Genomic DNA, 23,311 nt, shown 5'->3' on the forward strand with positions numbered 1-23,311 from the left:
TACTTCCTCTGCTTCATGCAGTGGCTCAGCCGCCCCGTTAGGGGGAGCTAGTGAGCTGGACAGAGTGTCAGCCTGCAGCAGTGTGAGAAGAAGACTGAGCAAGCGTGCCCGCGTTTGTTTTTCTAAGGTTAATTTTAAACAGCGCATCGAAAATATCTGCCTGTAAGTACTCGAATCTGCTTAGTTGATGTTCAGGATAGAGGTGAAACTGATACTTGTGAGTTTGGCCGTTTGTTTTGAAGTTTCAACGCAGATGCTAATTCCGTCAGCATGTTAATGGCGTTCCCTTTAATAGTTAGCATTGAGCTAGCGGCTTTGATTTTAAATACTGACTTGTTTTGTTTTTAGACAGTGATGTATGTTGTGATACATCTTGTGTATTTGTTCACTTATATGTATATCTGGCTTGTTTCAGTTTTGCAGCCTTCAGGAGAAAGTAATAAAAGCTCAGACCAGCTGAAATCTCCTGCTTTCTTTCTGAAGAACTGTTATCTACAGGCCAAACTGAATCCAACATTCACATAGGGCATTAATGTTCATGAAGTTGAATAGAAATGGAATTTGATGGTTATGAAGTTATTTACATAATTAATGCAGTTATTGAACCTTTGAGGTACTTAATAGTTGCTTATTGTTGCTTATTTTGAAAAAGAGAATATATTTATTATTTAATAGTGCAGTAATATTTTTTGATCTTAAATCACTTGAAATGTTATCTCTGTTGTGAGTTTTTGAGTTTAAATAATTGTACAATAAAAAGTTCTCTTATGAGTAACCTAATTGTTTTCAACATATTTTTATTTTCACAAAATGATATTTGAAAAATAGGGGTCATCTTATGATCAGAGTCGTCTTATGTTCGGGCCAATACGGTATTTTCATGCACACACTTGAGATGGCTTCATGTTCGTGCTGTTTGATAATTGATAGGCATTTTCTGACATTTTTTTTCTTTCAGATTGCTTCTACTTCGCTGTGGTTCTCCAGTGGTGAGTATGCCATTGTATTTGATTATAAATGTCATTATAAATTCTGAAATTGGCCATTTCAGGTTGTCTGTTTTGTGTCACAGTGTGTTGGGATCATAATATTTACCAGTTTGTTGCCTTTGCAGATACTGCCATGTTGATCAAAACCAGAATTTACAATGCACAGAAATATGTCAAGATAAAAGAGGCAAGCCTCAAGGAATTTTTAAATTCTGGTAAGCCACACTCAGCATTATAGTCAGTCAGTTGATAATGCGAAGGGAACTAAGAGTGTTTGTGTGTTCAGTATTTTTTATAACTTGAGAATAATCATCTTCACCTTTTTGGTCAGCATTTAACATCAGAATTTTGTAGTTGGCTTAGACAAGTTGTATGTGCGGTTGTACACCATGATTCAATGCCTGCCAACATCAGTACAGCATGCTGTCTCAGACCGTGCTCATGAAGCAATAATGATGTTTAGAATGTGCTTAGTCTTGAGCAGTATGGATTGATGGTTTGTTTGTCTGTCTTTGGTCATAGCTTTCTTGAAGTTCTCACTTCCACATGTCAGTGAAGGAGTGAAGGTTTTTGATGAAACAGGAACTGAGGTGGATGAGGAGGTCTTCGCTGACATAGCGCAGCAGACTGACACTGGAATACTTACCATCAAGTTTGATGATGGTAAAATAGCTCTTTATTGATTATATTGAGGTCACTGTGTAATGGAATGTGTTGATAAATAACACTTAAAAACTACAATTAAGTATTTTGTTCTGTTTTTCTCCTGAACTACAGATTGCAAGGAGACTTTGTCCAACAGCTCCCAAGAAAGAAATTCCAGTGAGCAGCCTGCTAGTAGTAGTGATGACACAATCATCCTTGAAATCATGTCCTGCAACTCAGATGACACAATCCTACTGGAAGAGAATGACACTCCAGCCAGAAAGCGACAGAGGGAAGATGAAGACTCTAAACATGTGAGTTGGTGTAGTTAATATTGCGTGAAGGGATTACTCTGGGAGTTACCGAAGTTTGTTACATGTATTTCAGTGGAAGCTTCTGGTCTTTCAAAGAGAGGAATGGGTGAGATATCTGATGATGAAAGTAATTGTTGAAGAAATGACAGCAGTAACTGACATATTGGGGGAGGCTGAGCTTCCCTTGCAGTTTAGAGAAATTGCCACTGAAGTATTGGCAGTAGTGAAAGGCTTGTCTTCTTCACAGGTGGTTGAACTGGCGCTAACACAGAAACCTGGGGGAGATCGTATCATCAAAGAGTACCACCGCACCAAAAGTCTGAGTGACTCCTCACGCCGACAAATGATCAATATACTTGTGGCTGACATGACTGAAAAGCATGGGTAATTGCCTCTGCCAGAATTTTTCCTCTGTGGTTTTCTTGTTATTTGCTCTACTGTGAAATTTTTGGAAGTTTGTCATTTAACAGTGTTGACTTTACATTTGTCAGGACGGCCCCACCACGGAATGTGAGGGAGATGTACGCCCGAGGTATAATCGAGCTCTTCCCATACCTGATGGATCCCTACTCTAAAAATGGATACGTAAGTGTTTGCATGAGAAAAAATTTTGTGCATGTGCTCATAAAATCAAGTACTGAATAATGTGTTATTATTCAGTTTTGCATGAATATAACTTAATAATTTCAACTCATGTTCTGCATTTGGACTAATGAACCTGTTGTGATTTTGAAGGAACATTTCTATGATGGTGAAAGTGGAACTGGCTATTTGGCATGGCGGCTTAAAACTATTCAGAGAAGAAGCGCTTCAACAGAGAGCAGAGGACCGTCACGTCAGCTGACTGGAGGGCCAGCTTCCAGAAGAGAGGCTTCCTTTAGTCCTGAGATGACTTTAAGTGAAGAGCAATGCCAGCAGGCCATGGCCTTGATGAGATACAGTACTGACGAGTCCACCATCAAGCAGAAGATGAAAATTACATTCCAACATCGTCGCAGTATGGTTCTTGATGGAGAAAAATCTTCAGATGTCTTGATTGAATTTCCACGTTTCAAAGATGTCAAAGGCCTGGTAATTGAATGTGCAGTTATCCTTTCAGTGTTAATGACAAACACTTCTCTCTCAATATTTCTTAAATTTCTTTTCTTTCTCTCTCTCTCTCTCTCTCTTGTTTTTTTTTTTTTTGTTTGTTTTGCAGATCGAGCAAGACTTCATCCTACAATTTGGAGAAGATGTGGCGGCAAGATTTATGGAAAGGTTAGTCCCAACTGCAGTAGTTTCAGTCATAAACTAATTTTGAGTGTTAATCCAAATAGTTGTGTTGTGATGTGCTGCGGGCACATCGTGTTTTTTTTTACTTAAAGTTTCTCGTTTGTTTTTTTTGTTTTTTTTCCATTCAGGTATTTAGTGGATATTGATCCTGTTTTGTGTTTTGTTACTTTTTGAAAAAATTATCTTTTCCTTTTTTCTGTTTTCCGGTTGTGATTGGAGTGAGTCGCATCGCCGCGCTATAAATAGCAGCGTGGAGGCGGCGCTCTTGGTCGGGTCTGCCTCTCTCTCTCTCTCGCTCGCTCTCACCTCATTACACCTGCCACGACAGGTGCGCCAGCTGGCGCGTCTCGGAGTCCGGCTCCGTCAGGCAGCATGTTACTGGCCACAGCATGCTAGCCAGCTAGCCGACTTGGTGTTTGCTTTTTCCTTCTTTTTCCTTTTTTTTGATCGCTGTCGTTGTTTTGTCCAGGTGTGACCAGCCGTCCCGTTTTCGTCTTTCTTTTGATCGGGTTTAGTTGGGGGTTTTTGTCTTCAGTTTGGACGGGGGATCAGCTTCGACGGCTGCATAGCAGCTGGTTGGTGAACTCGTCTTTTTCTTAAGTTTGGCTGGTGCATCTGGGCCTTCCTTTGTTTGATACTTTGTTTCCTGTTTGACACAATTCTTGGGCACGGGTGAAAAGGGTTCGTCTCTCTTCCAGAGCTCCGTCAACTTACAGCACGAAGACGCCGACTCTGTGGAGAATATTCAATAAATCATTGAACCCTTATCATTGTTTTGTCCTGTGTCCTTGAAGAATATGTTTGACTCTCCGGGTCATAACATGTGTTTTTATTCAGTCGTATCTACACTTACCTTATAGAGGGAAATTTTGGTTCCTCGAATAATGGTTCCTTGATATTTGTGACACTCAGTGTATTTATTTTAACATTGATTGTCTTTCTCTCGCAATCTATGACTGTTTTTTTCTATCTAGATGGCCCACAACATTCAAGCAAAAGATCATTCAGCAGTGTAAGGCTCTCCCTTCTTCAAGTGACCTTGAAGAACTTATCCATTGTGCTCAGGTGACATCGGTTGAAGAGGAAATGGATGACGCTCGTGCCCTTGGTAGTGTCGTTCATTTATTTAAAATTAAAATTTATTTTTTAATTTTAAAAATATTAAATAATTAAAAAAAAAAATTCTGTTTTTATTCAGTAATCTGTTTTTGGTGCAGCTACATTTAATATAATGACATTTTCAAATTGTAGCATAGTATGTTTATTTAAGTTTTAACTGTGATTTCCATGTACAGGCTGGGACAGTGATCTTTCATCAATTATCCTCCTCCTCCACCTGATACCTCCTTCAGCCCAAGGCCGGAAAAGACCGGGAAAGGTGTCTGCAGCCCAAGCTGGGAAGCATCTTGTCCTGTTCAAGAAGGTTTGTGGTTTTGCTTCAGAGGATGTTAAAAATGTTGTGGTGCAAAACTGTTCCGCAGAAATCTTGTTCAGCAACATTGATTATTTGTCATAGACAAATCTTTTTATCTTTACAGTTAGCACTAAGAGAATGGACCTGTTTTTATCAGTTATTTTCAAGTTTTAATTTTGACTTATTCTTTATTTTCAGAATGGAACAAGTATTCAAGAACATGTTGATGCAATCAAATGCACCACTCAACCATACCTTCTTGCTGTTGGGATGAGGAGGAGCACCATCCATGAGTATTTCATCATCCTGGACAAGCAAGTCATACCATGCAACTCAACCAGTTCCCTAGGAGCTTTTGACGAACTGTTCAAGGCACACTTTGTATTCGGTACCATGTACCACCAGATGCTCCACAACATGTACACCTTCATTCAGACAACCATTTACAACATAGATGTTGGTAAAGTCCAGGAGAGCCCACGTGTTGCTGAGGTGAGGGCCAGGCTGCTGCATAATTAGTAGACATTTGTCACGTTTCACCCACTATCAGTATTGTGAGTGACTTTCCTGTCATTCAGTAGTAACTGATACAATGGGCCTGATTTGTTTTGTTTGCCGTTGTCATTTTGTGGGAACCAATGCACTTGTGAGGCATATGCGCTTGAGTCATGGTTTGTATCCAGGCAAATCACTTCGCCTTAAATGTGTTCAGAGAGGATGTTGTCATGTTTTTAGTACCTTTTCTGGTTTAAGGAAACATTTAAACTCTAAGCATGCTGAGAACATTGAGAGTGAAGTTGAAACAGGTAACGTTACTGACAGTTGTGAGACTGCAGATAACACTCTGTCAGAATATCTTGAAGGAGCGGCTAGTAGCTCTGTAGTCCTGCCAGCACCCAACATCAGTACTCATGATATGTGTGCGTCTGCGATTGCTCAGCTTCAAGTAGCTGGTGTAGGCCAGTCCACTTTAAACAATTTTGTTTCATCCATGGAAGAAATAATAATGGATGTACAGAATCAAACTAAAGATGCAGTTTTGAAATGCTTATCTTCTGTGGATACTAATGTGAAGTCTAAAATTGAACAAACTTTTAAAAAACTTGAAAACCCTTTCACAGCATTGAACACTCAGTCAAAACGTGATGCATATTTCAAACAAAAATGGAGAACTGTTGACCCTGTCGAAAAAGTACTTGGTGTCAGATTGGAAAATAGAAGAAACAGAAGCACTGGAACTTATGATCAGGTAGTTGTAACAGACAAATTTTCATATGTTCCAATTCTTGAAACACTGCAATCTATTCTCAGAAATCCAAACATCAGTGATATGTTTATGTCAAGTCACCCTCTCAAGGACAATGTGTATTTTGACATTAATGATGGGTTGCATATGAAGAAGAATCCTCTTTTTTCTCAAAAAAATAATGCATTGCAAATTCAACTGTTTTTTGACGAGTTCGAGACTGCTAATCCTTTAGGCTCCAAAAAAGGCATACACAAATTGGGTGCTATATATTTTACGCTCAGAAACTTTCCACCAAAGTTAAATTCATCTTTAGTAAACATACATTTGTGTGCACTTTTTCATGCCCAGGACATCAAAACATATGGTTTTGACACCATCCTTGAGCCCATCATAAATGACATAAAAGTGCTTGAAACCAATGGGATCAAAGTTCCCTTGTTCGGAAGTGAAGTTCATGGCAGTATTGTGCAGGTTACTGGTGATAATCTTGCTATGCATGGACTTTTTGGGTTTGTGGAATCGTTCAGTGCCCGTAATTGCTGTCGTTTTTGTATCATTGAGAAAAGTGAATTTCAAACTGTCTTCAGTGAAGATGACTCAACTGTGATATTACGGACGAAAGACATGCATGCTGAACATTGCCAGGTTATACAAACAAATCCACATCTACCTCACGTATATGGTGTGAAGCGTTCTTGTTTGTTAAACTCTCTGAAATATTTCAACACAGCTGATAATTTTTCCGTCGACATAATGCATGACATTTTAGAGGGTGTTGCACAGTTAGAAGTTAAACTTGTATTGGAGTATTTCCTGGAAAATTTCCTAACTGCAAAGCAACTGGCCAGTAGAATAGAGTCGTTTAACTATGGGTACAGTGAGAGAAGAAATCGCCCTCCTGCAGTTAAGTTACTTGATGGAAGTAATGATTTGGGTCTTAATGCCATTCAGTCCTGGTGTTTACTGCGAAACATGCCATTGATATTTGGTGATCTAGTGCAGAGAGACGATGAGTGCTGGCGTCTGTTAATATTGTTGCTGCAGATAGTAAATATTGTGTTTTCTCCCATCATAACACATGGTATGACTATCTTTCTGAAGCATATTATTATTGACCATCATCAGCTTTTTAAACGCCTTTTTCCTCCCAGAAATCTCTTGCCTAAACATCATCTCATGATCCACTATCCTCGATGTGTAAGAAACATAGGACCTCTTCTGCATGTGTGGTGCATGCGGTACGAAGCAAAGCATAACTTCTTTAAAACTCAACTCAAAAGTTTCAAAAATATCACAAAGACACTGGCCAGGAAACACCAGAAATACATGGCCTTGCACTGGGAATCTTTTAATCTGAGCAGAGTGAGTAACGGTCCAGGAAAGATGCTACAGCTGACAGAGGTGCAAGGAGGCCATGAAATTGCTGCCAAACTTAATGTAGACACATCTGCTAATGTTCTGTTGGTCAAATGGGTGAAGCATTATGGTTCTGAATATCGCCCTGGTTTACTAGTGTGTCTTGAGATGTGTGAGGAGTTGCCAGTATTTTGTAAAATCAGTGTTATTGTAATCAAAGATGAGCAAGTTGTATTTACTGGCACTGTTGTGGAAACTGTTTGTTTTGATGAACATTACCATGCCTTCAAAATTGTCTGTAAGCCATCCTCAGCACTTAAGGTCTTCAGTGTCCGAGAGTTGATTTATTTCAAACCAATGGACATTCAGACGGCATATGGACCAACAGATTTATCCTCATTTGTAGTGCCTTATTGCCATTTGATGTAACCTTGAACAGTCTTCGGAATCCAGGTTGTATTCTCTCCAGCGGAAAACCATTGTCTTGTTTTTGTTTTGTAAGGGTGTAGTGTCGTTTTGAAGCTCGAGCTATTCAGTCTTTTAAAATGCAATTTTCTCCATGTTTTTCTTATGGAGACTGAGCTTCTACATGTAATTTTCTCCTTATTTTTTAGTGGAGAATGAACTTTTCCGTGTGATCTTTTCTCCCTGTTTTTATTGGAGAATGTAGTAATTAAGTTGTCAATTTAAAGTGTGCTTTGAATAAATTTGGTAAAAATATAATGTGTGTTTTTTCACCACTGCAAACTACGCAAATACATTATATTACACTGGTAGGAGTCAGTTAAAAATCAACACTCTGTAGAGTAATTTCTTAATCCACATAGTGTTAAGGAGGTTTAACACTAGAACAGTTATTTAACACCAAAACTGAACACTTAACTCTTCAGTGTTAAATGTAAATAACACTATGATTGTTATTTCCCACATAGTGTAAAACTTGATTGACACTGATTAGTGTAGTGTAGTGTAAAATATTAACTCCTGACAGAGTAAAATTAACTCTGAAAATTTAACTCTATGTTCAGTGTAAATTTAACACTCTGTAGATAGGGACCATATGTTCACTGAGGTAGTGTTAAAATTGACTCTTTAAGTGTTGTATTTACACTGGCAATTTTACTGTGTAGATACATTCACCACTGCTGCTCTAACTGGATACTGACATGAATATCCACCAGTCTACAGTACAATGGATGCAGAAGAGAGAGGGAGAGAGTGATGGCGGACAGAAAAAGAGGCACTGTTAGGATTTATTTCACTGCTACAGACAAAGACACTGCAGCATAATGTCTGCAGGAAGGCAATTCGCTGCTGTGGAAACACCACCAATCTGCACGAACATTTAAAAGCAGCTCACCAAAAAGAGCATGAAGAGCTGCAAAAAAACGGAGGGAGGAGGAGGGAGACCCCCAATCAACCAGACCCCCGACACATGGAGCTTTAACGTGGGACATAATCTCTGCAAAATCGTTCAATTCGGCTGTATTTTTTCATCCATCGCTAGTGTTACCACAAAGTCAGCTCGTCTACCGTCTTCAGGTGGGTCGGACGGCCAGGGGCGGCCGGTGCGTGTGTCCGGTCGCCTGCCTGGGGAGCCGGGCCTGGAGGCTAGGCCGCTGGGCCGGGGGAACCGTCCGAAACGGCGGCGGCGCTGGGTGCCGTGCCGGGCGGGGGGCCCTATGGCGGCCGGGTTGCCTTTCAGTCCGGGGTTGGATGCTCAAAGCTCTGCTCTGCTCTGCTCTGATGGGATCTGCTGCACTTAGCTCTTCTCTGACACCGTGCTAACTTAGCCACAATTAGCTCAGATGGGAACGTCGCGGAGCTCCTCTCCACCTCCGTGGTTATGCGGCGGGTCCCCGCGCGCTCCGTGGCCGGCACGGAGCGTGTCTCCGCCCGGGAGCAGAGATCCGGAGTTCTCCCGTCAGCCTCCGTGGAGCAGCTCCGGGCCGTTTACCCAATCGGCCCCAACTCGGCCCCTGGAAGCCCCGGCCTGCTTCACGCGCCTCCGTGGAGCAAGCCGCAGTGCGGCAGCTCTGGATTTCCGCTCCCGGGCGGAGACGCGCTGCGTGCCGGCCGCGGAGCGCACGGGGACCCGCCACATAACCACGGAGGCGCATGAAGCAGGCCTCGGCTGCTGGAGCTCTCCCGTCGCCGCCGTGGAGCAGCTCCGGGCCGTTTACCCAATCGGCCCCAACTCGGCCCCTGGAAGTCAGGCACCCAGGCGCCGTGACAGCCGAGGCTGACTCAAAGTCCTTCTCTGCTGGGGAGAGCAGCTCTAACGTTCCCATCCGAGCTAATTGTGGCTAAGTTAGTGAAAACTGTCAGTTGAATCACCTGAAGACGGTAGACGAGCTGACTTTATAACACTGGCGATGGATGAAGAAATACAGCCAAAATGAGCGATTTTGCAGAGATTATGTCCCGCGTTAAAGCTCCATTGCCGTGGCCCCCGCTAAGCGCGGCTAAATCGGTTGGATCTAAATAACTTCTGAAGGACTCCGAGCTGCACGATGTTTGTCTGAGCATGACACACCTATAATTAAGGTCCAGGTGTCAAAAAACCGGAGTTGCCCTTTGAAGTTAGGGTTGGCGATCTTGGAAAACTAGCATGCAGCACGAATGTAGCATCTCTCCAAGGCTCCGCCAAGCTCCCACCCCATTGGAGGAGCTCCCGTTGGGACGCACCCGTATACATGCACGAGCACCAGAACGGACGCGGAAGCGCCGCTCACGGAGTTTCTGATCGCCTCCCATGTTCTATCTGACTGCAAGCACACAACGCGCAGGGGAGCGCCCGCGGGGCGCGAGCACCGAGAGCGCCTCACCTATGTTTAAAATGCTCTTTAAATGTGAAAACCTAGAGCAGACGGATCCAGCACAGTCGATGTGTGACCAACGTGAAGAGCGCAGGCAGCAGATACGCCTCCAATACGAACAGCCAAGTGCCTGCGCGGAGACATTCGCGGTGCGCGCCGCGCCTCCGCGTCCAGTGCGTTCCTGGCGTAACCTGTCCTCAGCGCTTCGTTTCTTCGTTTTTCTTAATTTGCACTACGCCAAGTTATGGTAAGTAAACCCCCAAATATTCTTCTCCGCCATTCTGCAATGACGCTCCGTCCTTCTACACGCGCACTGAACCAGGGTCAGTGCACGCCATTGACATGTACGCGCAGGGGGCAGGTCGAACGGCGAAGGGATTTGATTGGTTTAAAAAAAGGTGTCCCCTCAAGACTATTGGTTGCTGTTTTTCCCGTTGTACTCCTGCTGTAGATAGCGGATATTTTCCAAACTACTTTAAAAACATGCTATGAATTGCTTCCCATCGGGTCATAAAGATCATTTTAACCAGTATTTAAAAAAATGTATCTCATTCAGATCACCAACCCTAGCTTTAAGGCGGTCCCTGAGCTTTTAGACATCCAGCAGAGGTGCAGTGCTATCGTAGCCTTTTTCCATCACAGCACAAATGCAATGGAGAAGCTCAGAGAAGTCCAAAAGCAACAGAAGTTTCCAGAGCACAAGCTCATTCAGTCTGTTGAAATGAGGTGGAACTCTGTTGTACATGTTTCAAACACTGCTTGAACAGAAGGAAGCCGTCACGACTGCTCTTTGCCTGCTTGGAAAGAGCTCACGTTGCTTGACTGAGGAAGATTGGTCCTTGGTTGGTCTTGCACTGGATGCCTTGAGACCTTTTGAAGAAGTTACAAGGGAGGTGTCAGCTGAAAAACATGTATCGGTAACACTTTATTTGAAGCCCCCCTGTATAACACATTATAAGTATATTTATAAAGCATTATAATACCATTATAACATGTGTAGCTATAGTTATAAACATTCATAGATGATCACAATGCCAGGACCTAAACCCTAACCCTAATTCTATGCTGTATAGTGAGTTAGTCACTATACAATCAGTCTACACAATTTTCAGAAAATATAAAACTTTGAGTGTATAATTTCTATGTATAATATACGTGTAAAATATTGTATCTTCAGCCTTGTTGTGCATATAAAAAGCATCATTGTTTCTTTTTAATAATTTTTCATGGTATTTCTGTTAGGGTTGCACCGATACCGATACTGGTATCGGCAGTGGCCCCGATACCGCACTAAAATGCTGGTATCGGTATCGGTATCGGCGAGTACTAACAAATAACACGCCGATGCCATTTTCTGACTTTCATATTTCACTTGAACGCACCGCCGTGTGAATTCATTCTTCGACATTCACGCTGTGTGATCTGTGTTTTCAGCGAATGACAGCAATGATTTTACATCCCAGTGAGGATGCAGGTCTGGTTACAGAACGTGGATCTGAGTCTGAAGAGCAGAAAAGGAGTTTTATTAGTATCATGAGTCTTTGTGAGATGAAGCTGGTCTCCAGCCGCAGGAGCAGACTAAGTTCCCCGGTGAAGTCAGGAAAGTTGCCGGGCTCCAGGAGCAGGTCCGGCGGAGCGGCGGGCGGTTGAGGCGGCAACAGGAGCTGACTGGAGGTACAGGTCCAGGCTGACTGCCACATTCCACATAATGTGTCTCGTTCCACTCTGCCGTCCGCAGTAAATACGTTGCTATTTTAATCAATCAGCATCGTTCCACATCCTCTGCGCTGCTTTCTGTATGAACCGGGCAGCAGCGGTAGTCAGGAGCCTGCAGTGTGGTGAGTCCCTGTCGATGGTAACATAAAGAGGCAGTAGTGCAACCACTGGAACACAATCTGCCGAAAAACAACAAAGAAGGAGGATCCCACAATGGCGTTGCTTAATTCGCCTTATTATTTAATTACGGACTTACTTTTGTAGCATCTTTGATGTAGTTTTTATTTTTTAACCAGTATATTGAGTTCTGTGAGTTCCTATGTTTTCAAGTAACCTGAATGCACCGCTGTGGTGTGAGTGGCTGGGAGGGAGTAGGGGGCGGGACCAGGAAGCCAGCATGTGTGTGCAGAGAGAGAGATGCCTCTCAGCTGTTTTTTTCTTAAGACTGTTGTTTTGAGACCCAGTCCGGATAAGTGGTGGATGGATGGATGGATGGATGGATGGATGGATGGATGTTTTGCTGTAGTTTTGCTGTAGTGTTGCCGTGGTTACAACCACAGTAAGTTCTGAAGCTAAATAAACTAGCATTAAGAATCCAACTAATCTTCCTTTCATGCTGCTGGACGTTACATTATCATATTCTGGTGCGTCAATACGGTATGTAGTAAATGGGGACAACAGAAACTAGGAGGAGGAAAAACAGCAACACTGCCCCCAGGTGGTGGCTGAGGCAGAGGACGCGACAGTTCTTGACAATTAGAAGAAGAAAATGCTCTTCTATTCAGTTCTTTTTCAAGCAGCGTGGTATCGGCAGGGTATCGGTATCAGCCGATGCTACACAGCCAGGTATCGGCATTGGTATCGGCGGCCAAAAAATGGTATCGGTGCAACCCTAATTTCTGTACAGACCCGTCGCCAGACATTCGTCTCGGGGGGGCATATCAAGTGTATGGGGGGGGGGGCACAAATGTGCGTTCAGCGGCGGGGGGGGCGGGGGGGGGCATGTAGCATCAGAGCGAGGATGGTGTGGTGCGTGCTTGTGCTAATATATTTTGGGGGAATTAGTTTGAGGGGGCACAACATTTATTTGAGGGGGCCAGGCCCCTCTTGTCCCTGCGTAGACCCGGCCCTGTTTCTGTATGAATAACACTTCTGGTTTTGAGGGTGCTGGGACACATTCACCAAGAGATACAGTAAGTGGCGGTATGCACCTAAGTTGTTGGTTGCCACCCGCCATTATTCCAAAGAAGAAGAAGAGTGGGGGTGCCAGACAAATGGATCCCTATGGAGAGCCTCCATAGAGAGAAACTTTTTACTAAAACATGACTTAAGGCTGCATCTTAAAGGTGCTGTAGGCAGGATTACCTTCGCAAGATGGCGATTTGACCCATCCAAGATGGCGATTTGAAACCCGTAGTCGGGGCCGGCAGTGTCACGGCCGTCTGCGCCAGCGGGTTGATTCACCTGTGACCTTTTCACGGCGGGCCTGGGGTCAAAGCCCTTTTTTAAGAACTACAGAAGAAACAGACAGTGTCCTCCGGGGAGTTTTGATGATGTTATGCCCGATGAAGCAGGTAAATATGCGGGCCTGGACTTCCTCGTGTGCGTTCACGAGAAACAGAGCTTTAAAGCGGCGCCCCCTCGACCAATCAGGATAGAGCCTCAGGGGCTCTTCTGATTGGTCAAAGATACCTGGAGCAGTCGAGATTCCTTTTCAGCTCAGAACAGAGACAGATGGAAACGCTGCGCCCTCACGGTAGTGCAATTATGCTACACTCCTAAAGGATTATCAATGGATACTCTAACATTTAATCCAAAGAAAACACAGAAAAATTAGCATTGACTAGCAAAATCCTGCCTACAGCAGCTTTAATTGGTTCCTTACAAATCGGGTTTGTGGCGCAGCTCTGTGCGCCACACACACTCCCACTTTTTATTATCAACCAATTAGAATCGTTTTATTTCTGTTGTTTCGTTGTGTTTGGACACTGCTGTTGTCACTCATCTGCACTCCTGCATTTTCGGCTCTAACGAACATCCACAGTGGCAGAGGAGAGAGAGTCTGACTGGTGAGAAGGATGGTGTGTGAAAGTGGAACTGGAATAATGAAAATTAATTCAGTAAAGTCTCTACAAGTGCACGGTAAGGATAAATGAGTGCAATAAGTGACGGCTGCAATAAGTTTCATTTTTTTCGTTCTCCCAGACTGAAGGAACAGATGTTATATGATCTGTTGAGGCGTCTGCTTTATAGGATTTTAGGTTTTTTTACAACGGTACTAACTGGTAGTTTTCCTGATTTTTCAGTCAGAGCTCCATCTTTAACCGTAGCTTTGTTTACAGAGACTTAATTATCTGTCATATTTATTGGTTGTGTTTGGTTTCATTCATTGTTAATGACACTGAGAATCCATTGTGTTCATTATTTTTGTTTAGTGGTTTAAATTTTCTTCCAGTTCCAGGATATAAAATGTTCTTTAGAAGTGAAAGTTTATTGATTTTGATAGGATGTTCTTGCATTATTATGGTATATCGTATTAGTTGAAAATTGTCTCAAAATAACGTTTAGTGCAATATTATCTCTTATTGCAATAATTTCTGTGACAATTAACTGCACAGAAAATGTTGATATTACTGTATGTGTAAATAAGCTGGTTTCCAGGCAGCTGGATTTCCCCAAAGGGACAAACAAAGTTATTTTTTTTCTGCCTATCTGGTTCTATAATCAGTGTGTAATTGTTGCAAAGACCAATACAGTGAACAATGTACCTGGGTGATTCTCTGAATTCGGTGGACTTTGGTGTCCCACGCTTTTACCTCAAAGATTTTCATATAAAGTGAATCACAAAAGGCATTTTAAATGAAGAAATTGAAGGATCCATGTGTATTTGCATTATAGCACACAAATATATTTTTAAAATTATGTTTAGAAAAATTTTATGACTTGCTGAGGCCTAGAGGTCTGCCAAATGTACATGTCCCCACTTGCCAAAGTTACTTTTTCATTGAATATAAACCAAATAAAAATATCCAGTAAATATATATATTTTTGCTAATATAATAATTTTCTTGTCTATGATTACCTAAATTGAAGAAATATAAGAAAAATACATTAAAAATTTATACAATGGCTTTATTTAACCATGCCCCTCAGTTTTGTTCAACCCCGTAACGCCATATCAACCCCACCCCCCTTTCAAAATAATGGTTCAGCCCACGTTCTTCAGCATCCAGAAGGTGACATCTCTCATCATTTTCCCGCACATTCTGTTAAGAGAGGAAAGTGTTAGCATACTTTCTTTGTGATATTTAATTGTTTTTATCATCAGATTGACATCGTCAATCTCAACCTTTCAACTCTGTTACATACATAAATGATACTTACTGTTGTTTGAGTAAAAGCAAATAATTGTCTTGGTAAAATACATGAATTTCTTGTTTTCCTCATGGTATATGATGCTCTACACCCTGGCTAATGTGGATGTGTGACTATTTTTAGCTAAAATCTTCAACCCTGTAACATTCAACCCCGTGACAAAAAAGCACTTTTACATGGTTGAAGCACTGTTACGGGGTTGAATGTTGCACCAGCCAGTCCATTTTAAATCAATAATATTTCACATTCATTTGGATTTCATGCCTAAGGTGGGAATTCCTATTTTCTCTGAGGTTCAAATATGCCTTCATCAGATGCAATTATTAGAAACACAATTTTTTGTGGAATATTTTTCAATACTCAGAGAGCTCAAAGAGCACCGAATTCAGAGAATCACCCACCTGTGGATGTGCAGACGGACCATTTCTTCAAAATAAAACAGATGACAATGTTTGATTATGTACATATATTCAGTTTTTCTTTCCTCCTAACTCTGTAACTGCATGGAGATGAAAGTGGCTCGGTTTGCAGCATCAGCTTGCCTCCAAGGTAATTTGCGCCCCCCCCCCCCCCCCCCCAAAAAAAAATTATTGTCACCAGCCGCCACTGCTGCTGATATTGTTACATTGTTTATATTGTTATATTTTTAGTATTATTTATTAGTTTTATTATTTATTAGTAAATGATTTTATGTTGAAATGTTTACATTATTGTAGCATTCTTGTGTTAGTTAATAAAAATTCTTCTTTTATTTGGTTAAAATCTTGGTCTCGTGTTTTATTATCCTGGTAAGGTAATTACAAATAGCGAGTCCTCTCTCTCTCGACTCACTCGGGCTCAATGTGCCCCTCCCCTTCTCCTGCCGCTGATCTGGCTCATTAATAGCAAAGATGAGTAAGAGGAGCAGGAACTGTTAGGAGCTACTTTACAGCATCAGACAGCAAAACTGCAACATGTTATGTATGTAAAATAAAATTAGAAATGTAAAAAGGATCGGTATCGCGATACAGGTCCAGTATTTACTTGGTATTGGATTGATACCAAAATCTGGAGTATCGCCCAACCCTAATGAGCAGATCTATGCTTCATTTAATATCCAAATAGTTTCAACAGGGTTCAGTTACTTTTCACTGCTGGTTGTCAATAACTTTTCCATGACTTCAGAACTTGTTACTGAATTTCCATGACCAACACACAGCTTCACTCTTCACTGACATTTATCTTTATTCCAGTTTTGAAACATTCGGTGTTGAGCAGAGCTCCTCCACTCCTCATCTGATGTCTCCTCCTCATCATCTCCACTCCTCTCTTTCTTCCTTTTTGCAGCGTCTCTTCTGCTGCCTGGAGCCTTTTTTTTTTTTTTTTTCTCCCTTGTCCTGTTCGGCAGCTGGGGCGTGCAATATTGTATGATTGTAGCCTTTTACTATCCGAACAGATTTTAATGTTAGCAGCAGGACGAGACTGAGTCTCCTTCTGCTGCTGCCTTTATTTAAAGCTGGCATCCGGCATGGGGACAGAAAGAGAGAAAGATAAAGAGAGGGAGAACGGGGGGGGGGGGGGGGGGGGCGCACAACCTATGTACAAAGTCACAATACAAAACAGTGTTGTCGACGCACCACACGCAACCTAGAACAATCCCAAACCCCCAATCTAGACAACACCAAAACAGAGCCGACAACCAACACAGAAAATTACAGAACCATACATACATTTTTTTTTTCTTCGAACCATATTAGTGAACAGACCAGGCCACAAAAATAAAAGGAGGTGTAGGGGAGGAAGGAAATGCAAGGACACCACAAACCCTTTTTTTTTTTTTTTTTTTTTTTGAATATAGCTAGTCGTAACTAGTAGTAAACTAGGGGCGTGCATCAAGAGAGGTCAGCTACAGATCACCATTATTCTAACCACCACAAGAAGACAAGGTAACCGAGTATGTGAAGAGTGATTAAAGATCAGCGTGATCATGTGAATATGATGGTGACAGTGATGGTGATAGTGATCATGCATATATGACCTCTGACCTCTGAGAAGGCCAGAAGCAGGCCAGAGAGGCCCTTAGAGCCCAGACGGCGGTCATCACAGAGCCCGGATCCAAGCCGCCCCCCCAGGCAGACGCCCACGCTCCGGTCCAGAAACGGGGCAGAGGAAAGCCCCGGCCGGGGACCCCGGCAGCCCCGGGGCCCGCGGAGCCACGACCGGCAGGAGCCAGTCCACCCCGGGCGCCGGACGCCCGGGGCGGGCAGGGCCGAGACCCCAAGGCCCAAGAGCCCAGGAGCCAACCCCCCACCCAGGCGGAGGGCCATGACCCACCCGAGAACCAGCCCACACGGGCGGCTACCCACCCCAGGCCAGTACACCCCCCAGCGCTCCGGCCACGCACCCCGAGATCCAGGGCGGACAGCGACCATGGCCAGAGAGCCACTGACCCAAGAAGCACACACCCATCATGCATCAGGAGGAGTGAAGGTGAGGACAGACAGGGGGCAGCAGAAGGACCCAGACCCAGGGCCCACTGCCCCCAGGCCCACCGGGGCCACCCCCCACAGGACACCGCACTCTCTCATACATAGCGCCTGGAGCCTTCTTTAAAACTCAGCCCGTCTCTTCTTTGGAAAGAAGCAAAAAGAAAGAAGACAATGCCCGCCATGTCCTCCATGTTTGTTCTGCTAATTCTCCCCATTTGCCGGTGTGTCATGACCTCACATCCTGGGTTGTAAAATGGCCGCTCATCACCCCGCCGACATTAAAACTGTCACCCAGCACAATGGAAACAAGACCCTGATTTGTGCCTGGTACGCTTTTACCGACACGACCCGACCTGACCTGACCCGTACCGATACGAGCTGTGCAGTGGAAATGAGGCTAAAGGCATGAGTGGTCTCAGAACCTGTGTGTTTTATGCAGCCACCGCTTTAAAACTGTTAAAACCACTTGTAATGGAATAAAGTTGCACACGACAGAGCTCAGCAGAGCCACCCACCACTTTCTGAAAACTAAAAGCATTCTTGACATGATATTTCATAACGACAGCGTTCATGTGTTGATGTGGATTCATATCGCCGCCTGTAATGAACGGAACAGGAAGTGGACCAGAAACCATTTAGCCGATAACTGGAAGCTCCTCCCGGACTGGAGCACAGAGTCGATTCCACCTACTGAATTCCATCTACATGAATTAATTCCAGAATAAAACTTTTCGATGTGTCTATCTGTTTTGAAGTTTCGTATCCCATTGAAAACGAAAGCAAAGGCCTGGACTTATTTCAGAGGATCTGCTCCCAAAATGGACCAGTCTTAACAGTCACTTTGACTTTAAATCATCTTTAAATCATGCATCTTTATATCATGCAAAATTCACTTTTTGTATCTTTTAGCCTTGTTATATAGTTATGTACTCACCAAAAACACCCCCAAAAGGTTTTTTCCTCCGTGCCTGTGTGTTTGAGCTTTCCTCGTGTTTGTGCTGCTCAGAGAGGCAGCCCCTCCCGCACCGGGAAAACGCTCTTTCCCACGTTCACGTCACACTGTGAAGATAGCTCCCCTGAGCCCCACTCCCGTAGGCCCTCGGCAATCAGCGTTGCTGCTTTTTGTAACTCCGATTACGGAGATAAACTTTAACCATCGTCTGAAAGCAACAGTCAAGCAAGAGCAAGAGTCTGAAGGGTCTGAAGGGTCTGCGTTCGGTGAGTTTCTAACAGGAAAAGACATTTTCGCGTGTCTTTGTGTGTAGAGAAGCTAGAGCTAAAGAGCTAAAGCTAGCTAGCATATTTGTTTTGAAGCGCTGATTGGTTGAAGTACGCTGTCAGTCAAAGTCCACAGGGGGAGAGGCGGGATTTTCAGTGAAACAGAGCGTTTTCTCTTCCGGGTTTCAGAATTAGCCCCAGAAAATCTTTTATTTCACACAAAATGACTTTTCCTCCCCCCTAGAACTGCCACCTTAACGTGGTGGGGGAGTTTGAGAGCCCACATGATCCCAGGAGCTATGTTGCCGGGGGGCTTTATGCCCCCTAGTAGGGTCTCCCATGGCAAACAGGTCCTGGGTGACGGGCCAGACTGAGAGCAGTTCAAAACCCCCTATGGGCAGAAAAAGAACAAAGGTCGTTACGTCGCCCGGTATGGCGCAGCCGGGGCCCCACCCTGGAGGCAGGCCTGGGGTTGGGGCTCGTAAGCGAGCGCCTGGTGGCCGGGTCTTTGCCCACGGGGCCCGGCCGGGCTCAGCCCGAATGGACGACGTGGGCCTGACCTCCGGTGGGCTCACCACCCACCGAGGGAACCGTAGGGGCCGGGTGCAGTGTGGATTGGGTGGCAGCCGACGGCAGGGTGCCCGGCGACCCGATCCCCAGACACAGAGACTGGCTCTAGGGACATGGAATGTCACCTCGTTGGCAGGGAAGGAGCCTGAGCTTGTGAGGGAGGTTGAGAGGTACCGGCTAGATATAGTCGGGCTCACCTCCACACATAGCCTGGGCTCTGGAACCCAACCTCTCGAGAAGGGCTGGACTCTCCACTTTTCTGGCGTTGCCCGCAGTGAGAGGCGGCGGGCTGGTGGGGGTTTGTTTATAGCCCCACAGCTCAGCCGCCATGTGTTGGAGTTCACCCCAGTGAACAAGAGGGTTGCATCCCTGCGCCTTCGGGTCGGGGATAGGTGCCTCACTGTTGTCTCGGCTTACGGGCCGAACAGCAGTGCAGAGTACCTGGCCTTCTTGGAGTCCCTGGGAGGGGTGCTGGACAGTGCTCCGACTGGGGACTCCATTGTTCTACTGGGGGACTTCAACGCCCACGTGGGCAGCGACAGTGAGACCTGGAAGGGGGTGATTGGATTGCACGGCCTCCCCGATCTGAACCCGAGTGGTGTTCTGTTATTGGACTTCTGTGCTAGTCACAGTTTGTCCATAACAAACACCATGTTCGAGCACAGGGGTGTCCATAAGTGCACTTGGCACCAGGACACCCTAGGTCGGAGGTCGATGATCGACTTTGTTGTCGTGTCATCTGACCTCCGGCCGCGTGTTTTGGACACTCGGGTGAAGAGAGGGGCAGAGCTGTCGACCGATCACCACCTGGTGGTGAGTTGGATTCGCTGGCGGAGGAGGAAACCGGACAGACTTGGCAGACCCAAACGTGTTGTGAGGGTCTGCTGGGAACGTCTGGCGGAACCCTCTGTCAGCATGGCTTTCAACTCCCACCTCCGGGAGAGCTTCTCTCATGTCCCGATCGAGGCTGGGGACATTGAGTCCGAGTGGACCATGTTCTCCACCTCCATTGTCGAAGCAGCTGCTCGGAGCTGTGGTCGTAAGATCTCCGGTGCCTGTCGTGGCGGCAACCCCTGAACCCGGTGGTGGACACCGGAAGTAAGGGCTGCCGTCAAGCTGAAGAAGGAGTCCTATCGAGCCTTGCTGGCTCATGGGACTCCCGAAGCAGCTGACGGGTACCGGCAGGCCAAGCGAACTGCAGCCCGAGCAGTTGTGGAGGCAAAAACTCGGGTCTGGGAGGAGTTCGGGGAGGCCATGGAGGAGGACTATCGGTCGGCCTCGAAGAAATTCTGGCAAACCGTCCGGCGCCTCAGGAGGGGAAAGCAGGTCTCCGCCAACACTGTTTACAGTGGAGGTGGGGAGCTGCTGACCTCAACTGGGGATATTGTTGGACGGTGGAAGGAATACTTTGAGGACCTCCTCAATCCCGTCGCCACGTCTTCCGTGGAGGAAGCAGAGGCTGAGGTCTCAGAGGTGGACTCGTCCATCACCCAAGCTGAAGTCACTGAGGTGGTTGGCAAGCTCCTTGGTGGCAAGGCACCGGGGGTGGACGAGATTCGGCCTGAGTACCTTAAGTCTCTGGATGTGCAGGGACTGTCTTGGTTGACACGTCTCTGCAACATCGCATGGCGGTCGGGGACGGTGCCTCTGGATTGGCAGACCGGGGTGGTGGTCCCCCTGTTTAAAAAGGGGGACCGGAGGGTGTGCTCCAACTATAGGGGGATTACACTCCTCAGCCTCCCCGTGAAAGTCTATTCCAGGGTACTGGAGAGGAGGATCCGACCGATAGTCGAACCTCGGATCCAGGAGGAACAATGCGGTTTTCTTCCTGGTCGTGGAACAGTGGACCAGCTCTATACCCTCCATAGGGTGCTCGAGGGTTCGTGGGAGTTTGCCCAACTAGTCCACATGTGTTTTGTGGATTTGGAGAAGGCATTCGACCGTGTCCCTCGTGGTGTCTTGTGGGGGGTGCTCCGGGAATACGGAGTCCGGGGCCCCTTGTTAAGGGCCGTCCGGTCTTTGTATGACCGGAGTAGGAGTCTGGTCCGCATTGCCGGCAGTAAGTCGGACCTGTTCCCGGTGCATGTTGGACTCCGGCAGGGCTGCCCTTTGTCACCGGTTCTGTTCATAATCTTCATGGACAGAATTTCTAGGTGCAGCCAGGGGCCGGAGGGGGTCCGGTTCGGGAACCACAGGATTTCATCTCTGCTTTTTGCAGATGATGTTGTCCTGTTGGCTTCATCGAACCCGGACCTACAGCATGCACTGGGGCGGTTCGCAGCCGAGTGTGAAGCGGCAGGGATGAGGATCAGCACCTCCAAATCCGAGGCCATGGTCCTCGACCGGAGGAAGGTGGCTTGCCCCCTCCAGGTTGGTGGAGAGACCCTAGCCCAAGTGGAGGAGTTCAAGTATCTTGGGGTCTTGTTCACGAGTGGGGGACGGATGGAGCGTGAGATTGACAGGCGGATCGGTGCAGCGGCTGCAGTGATGCAGTCGTTGTATCGGTCCGTCGTGGTGAAGAAGGAGCTGAGCCGAAAGACGAAGCTCTCGATTTACCGGTCAATCTACGTTCCCACCCTCACCTATGGTCATGAGCTTTGAGTCATGACCGAAAGGACAAGATCCCGGATACAAGCGGCCGAAATGAGCTTCCTCTGTAGGGTGGCTGGGCGCTCCCTTAGAGATAGGGTGAGGAGCTCAGTCACCAGGGAGGAGCTCGGAGTAGAGCCGCTACTCCTCCACATCGAGAGGAACCAGCTGAGGTGGCTCGGACATCTGTTTAGGATGCCTCCTGGACGCCTCCCGAGGGAGGTGTTCCGGGCATGTCCCACTGGGAGGAGACCCCGGGGAAGACCCAGGACACGCTGGAGAGACTATGTCTCTCGGCTGGCCTGGGAATGCCTTGGGATCCTCCCAGAGGAGCTGGAGGAAGTGTCTGGGGACAGGGAAGTCTGGGCATCCCTGCTGAGACTGCTGCCCCCGCGACCCGGCCCTGGATAAGCGGTAGAAAATGGATGGATGGATGGATGGATGACTTTTCCTTTGCGCCAAAAATAAACTATTACCATGTTAATGCCATTTCTAGGGTTTGGACTAGCTAAAAAAGCATGATACAGCCCCTTTAATTTAGCCTTTTAAATGCATTCATTTAGTTTTATTTACACGTACCTTCTTGACGTCTGAAAGCAATCCTGTAGATGTTTTCTGATACTTCCTCCACAGGCGAACACTCTGATCTGCGTTTGATCTGGAAATACTTTGTAATTCTCCTCTTCTGCTCCTGGGACAGTCTGCCACCTTCAAAATAAACCGGGTAGCTGTATTTATGACCCATATTTCTCCAGTGAAGAGTAAATCACAGCAAATACAACTCTTCAGCACAGCTGGGCTTCAGGCAGACTGCTGTGTCGATGGCTGCAGTGTTTCGGGGAGATCTAGAAAGAGGGATTGAGCAACTTCCTCCCTGCAGGGAATTGGAGAGAAGCTCCATGGCTCTCTGCTGACAGGGCGGGGGTGACTGGAAAGATTTGTTTGAGGTATTTTTTTTGTTGTGTAACCACTGTCCAGAAACCTCCCAAGCTCAATGTCCAATATATAAAACACTGTGTGACTGACTAACTCATAAAAGTGAAACTAACTGATGGAAAAAAAAAATTGACTATATGTCAGAGCGTAGGAATGCTATGAGTTGTAAAGCGGGGAATGCTGAACAAAAGATTGTGCACATTTATTTAAACCCGTGGGTCGGTGAAAAACATAGAAACACAACCATCACAATAAAATAACATCCCACAACCCATTAACCCATGCTGTGGAGCTCAGATCACGCGCATGCGCAAGATGGCTCCAGCCTGTGCGGCTTGCCGTCTGCCTGTCCTGCTCCTCGCTGGATTGGCCTGTTATGCT

General features: G+C 45.6%; 1 protein-coding gene across 1 annotated transcript in view; it reads left to right on the plus strand.

The window, feature by feature from the left end:
• Nucleotides 1–1,133: 1,133 nt before the first annotated feature.
• Nucleotides 1,134–23,311, plus strand: part of LOC115386163 (uncharacterized) — a 39,537-nt gene continuing 17,359 nt past the window's right edge. Inside the window, exons 1-11 of the mRNA XM_030088384.1 lie at nt 1,134–1,204; nt 1,512–1,652; nt 1,767–1,948; nt 2,196–2,332; nt 2,440–2,533; nt 2,684–3,019; nt 3,147–3,205; nt 4,195–4,328; nt 4,516–4,643; nt 4,833–5,126; nt 18,624–18,708. Of these exons, the coding sequence (XP_029944244.1) occupies nt 1,859–1,948; nt 2,196–2,332; nt 2,440–2,533; nt 2,684–3,019; nt 3,147–3,205; nt 4,195–4,328; nt 4,516–4,643; nt 4,833–5,126; nt 18,624–18,708 (1,357 nt within the window). The 5' untranslated portion in view covers nt 1,134–1,204; nt 1,512–1,652; nt 1,767–1,858. The remainder of the gene's footprint in view (nt 1,205–1,511; nt 1,653–1,766; nt 1,949–2,195; nt 2,333–2,439; nt 2,534–2,683; nt 3,020–3,146; nt 3,206–4,194; nt 4,329–4,515; nt 4,644–4,832; nt 5,127–18,623; nt 18,709–23,311) is intronic.

Source organism: Salarias fasciatus, chromosome 3 (genome assembly GCF_902148845.1).
Source record: "Salarias fasciatus chromosome 3, fSalaFa1.1, whole genome shotgun sequence".
Taxonomy (NCBI): Eukaryota; Metazoa; Chordata; class Actinopteri; order Blenniiformes; family Blenniidae; genus Salarias; species Salarias fasciatus.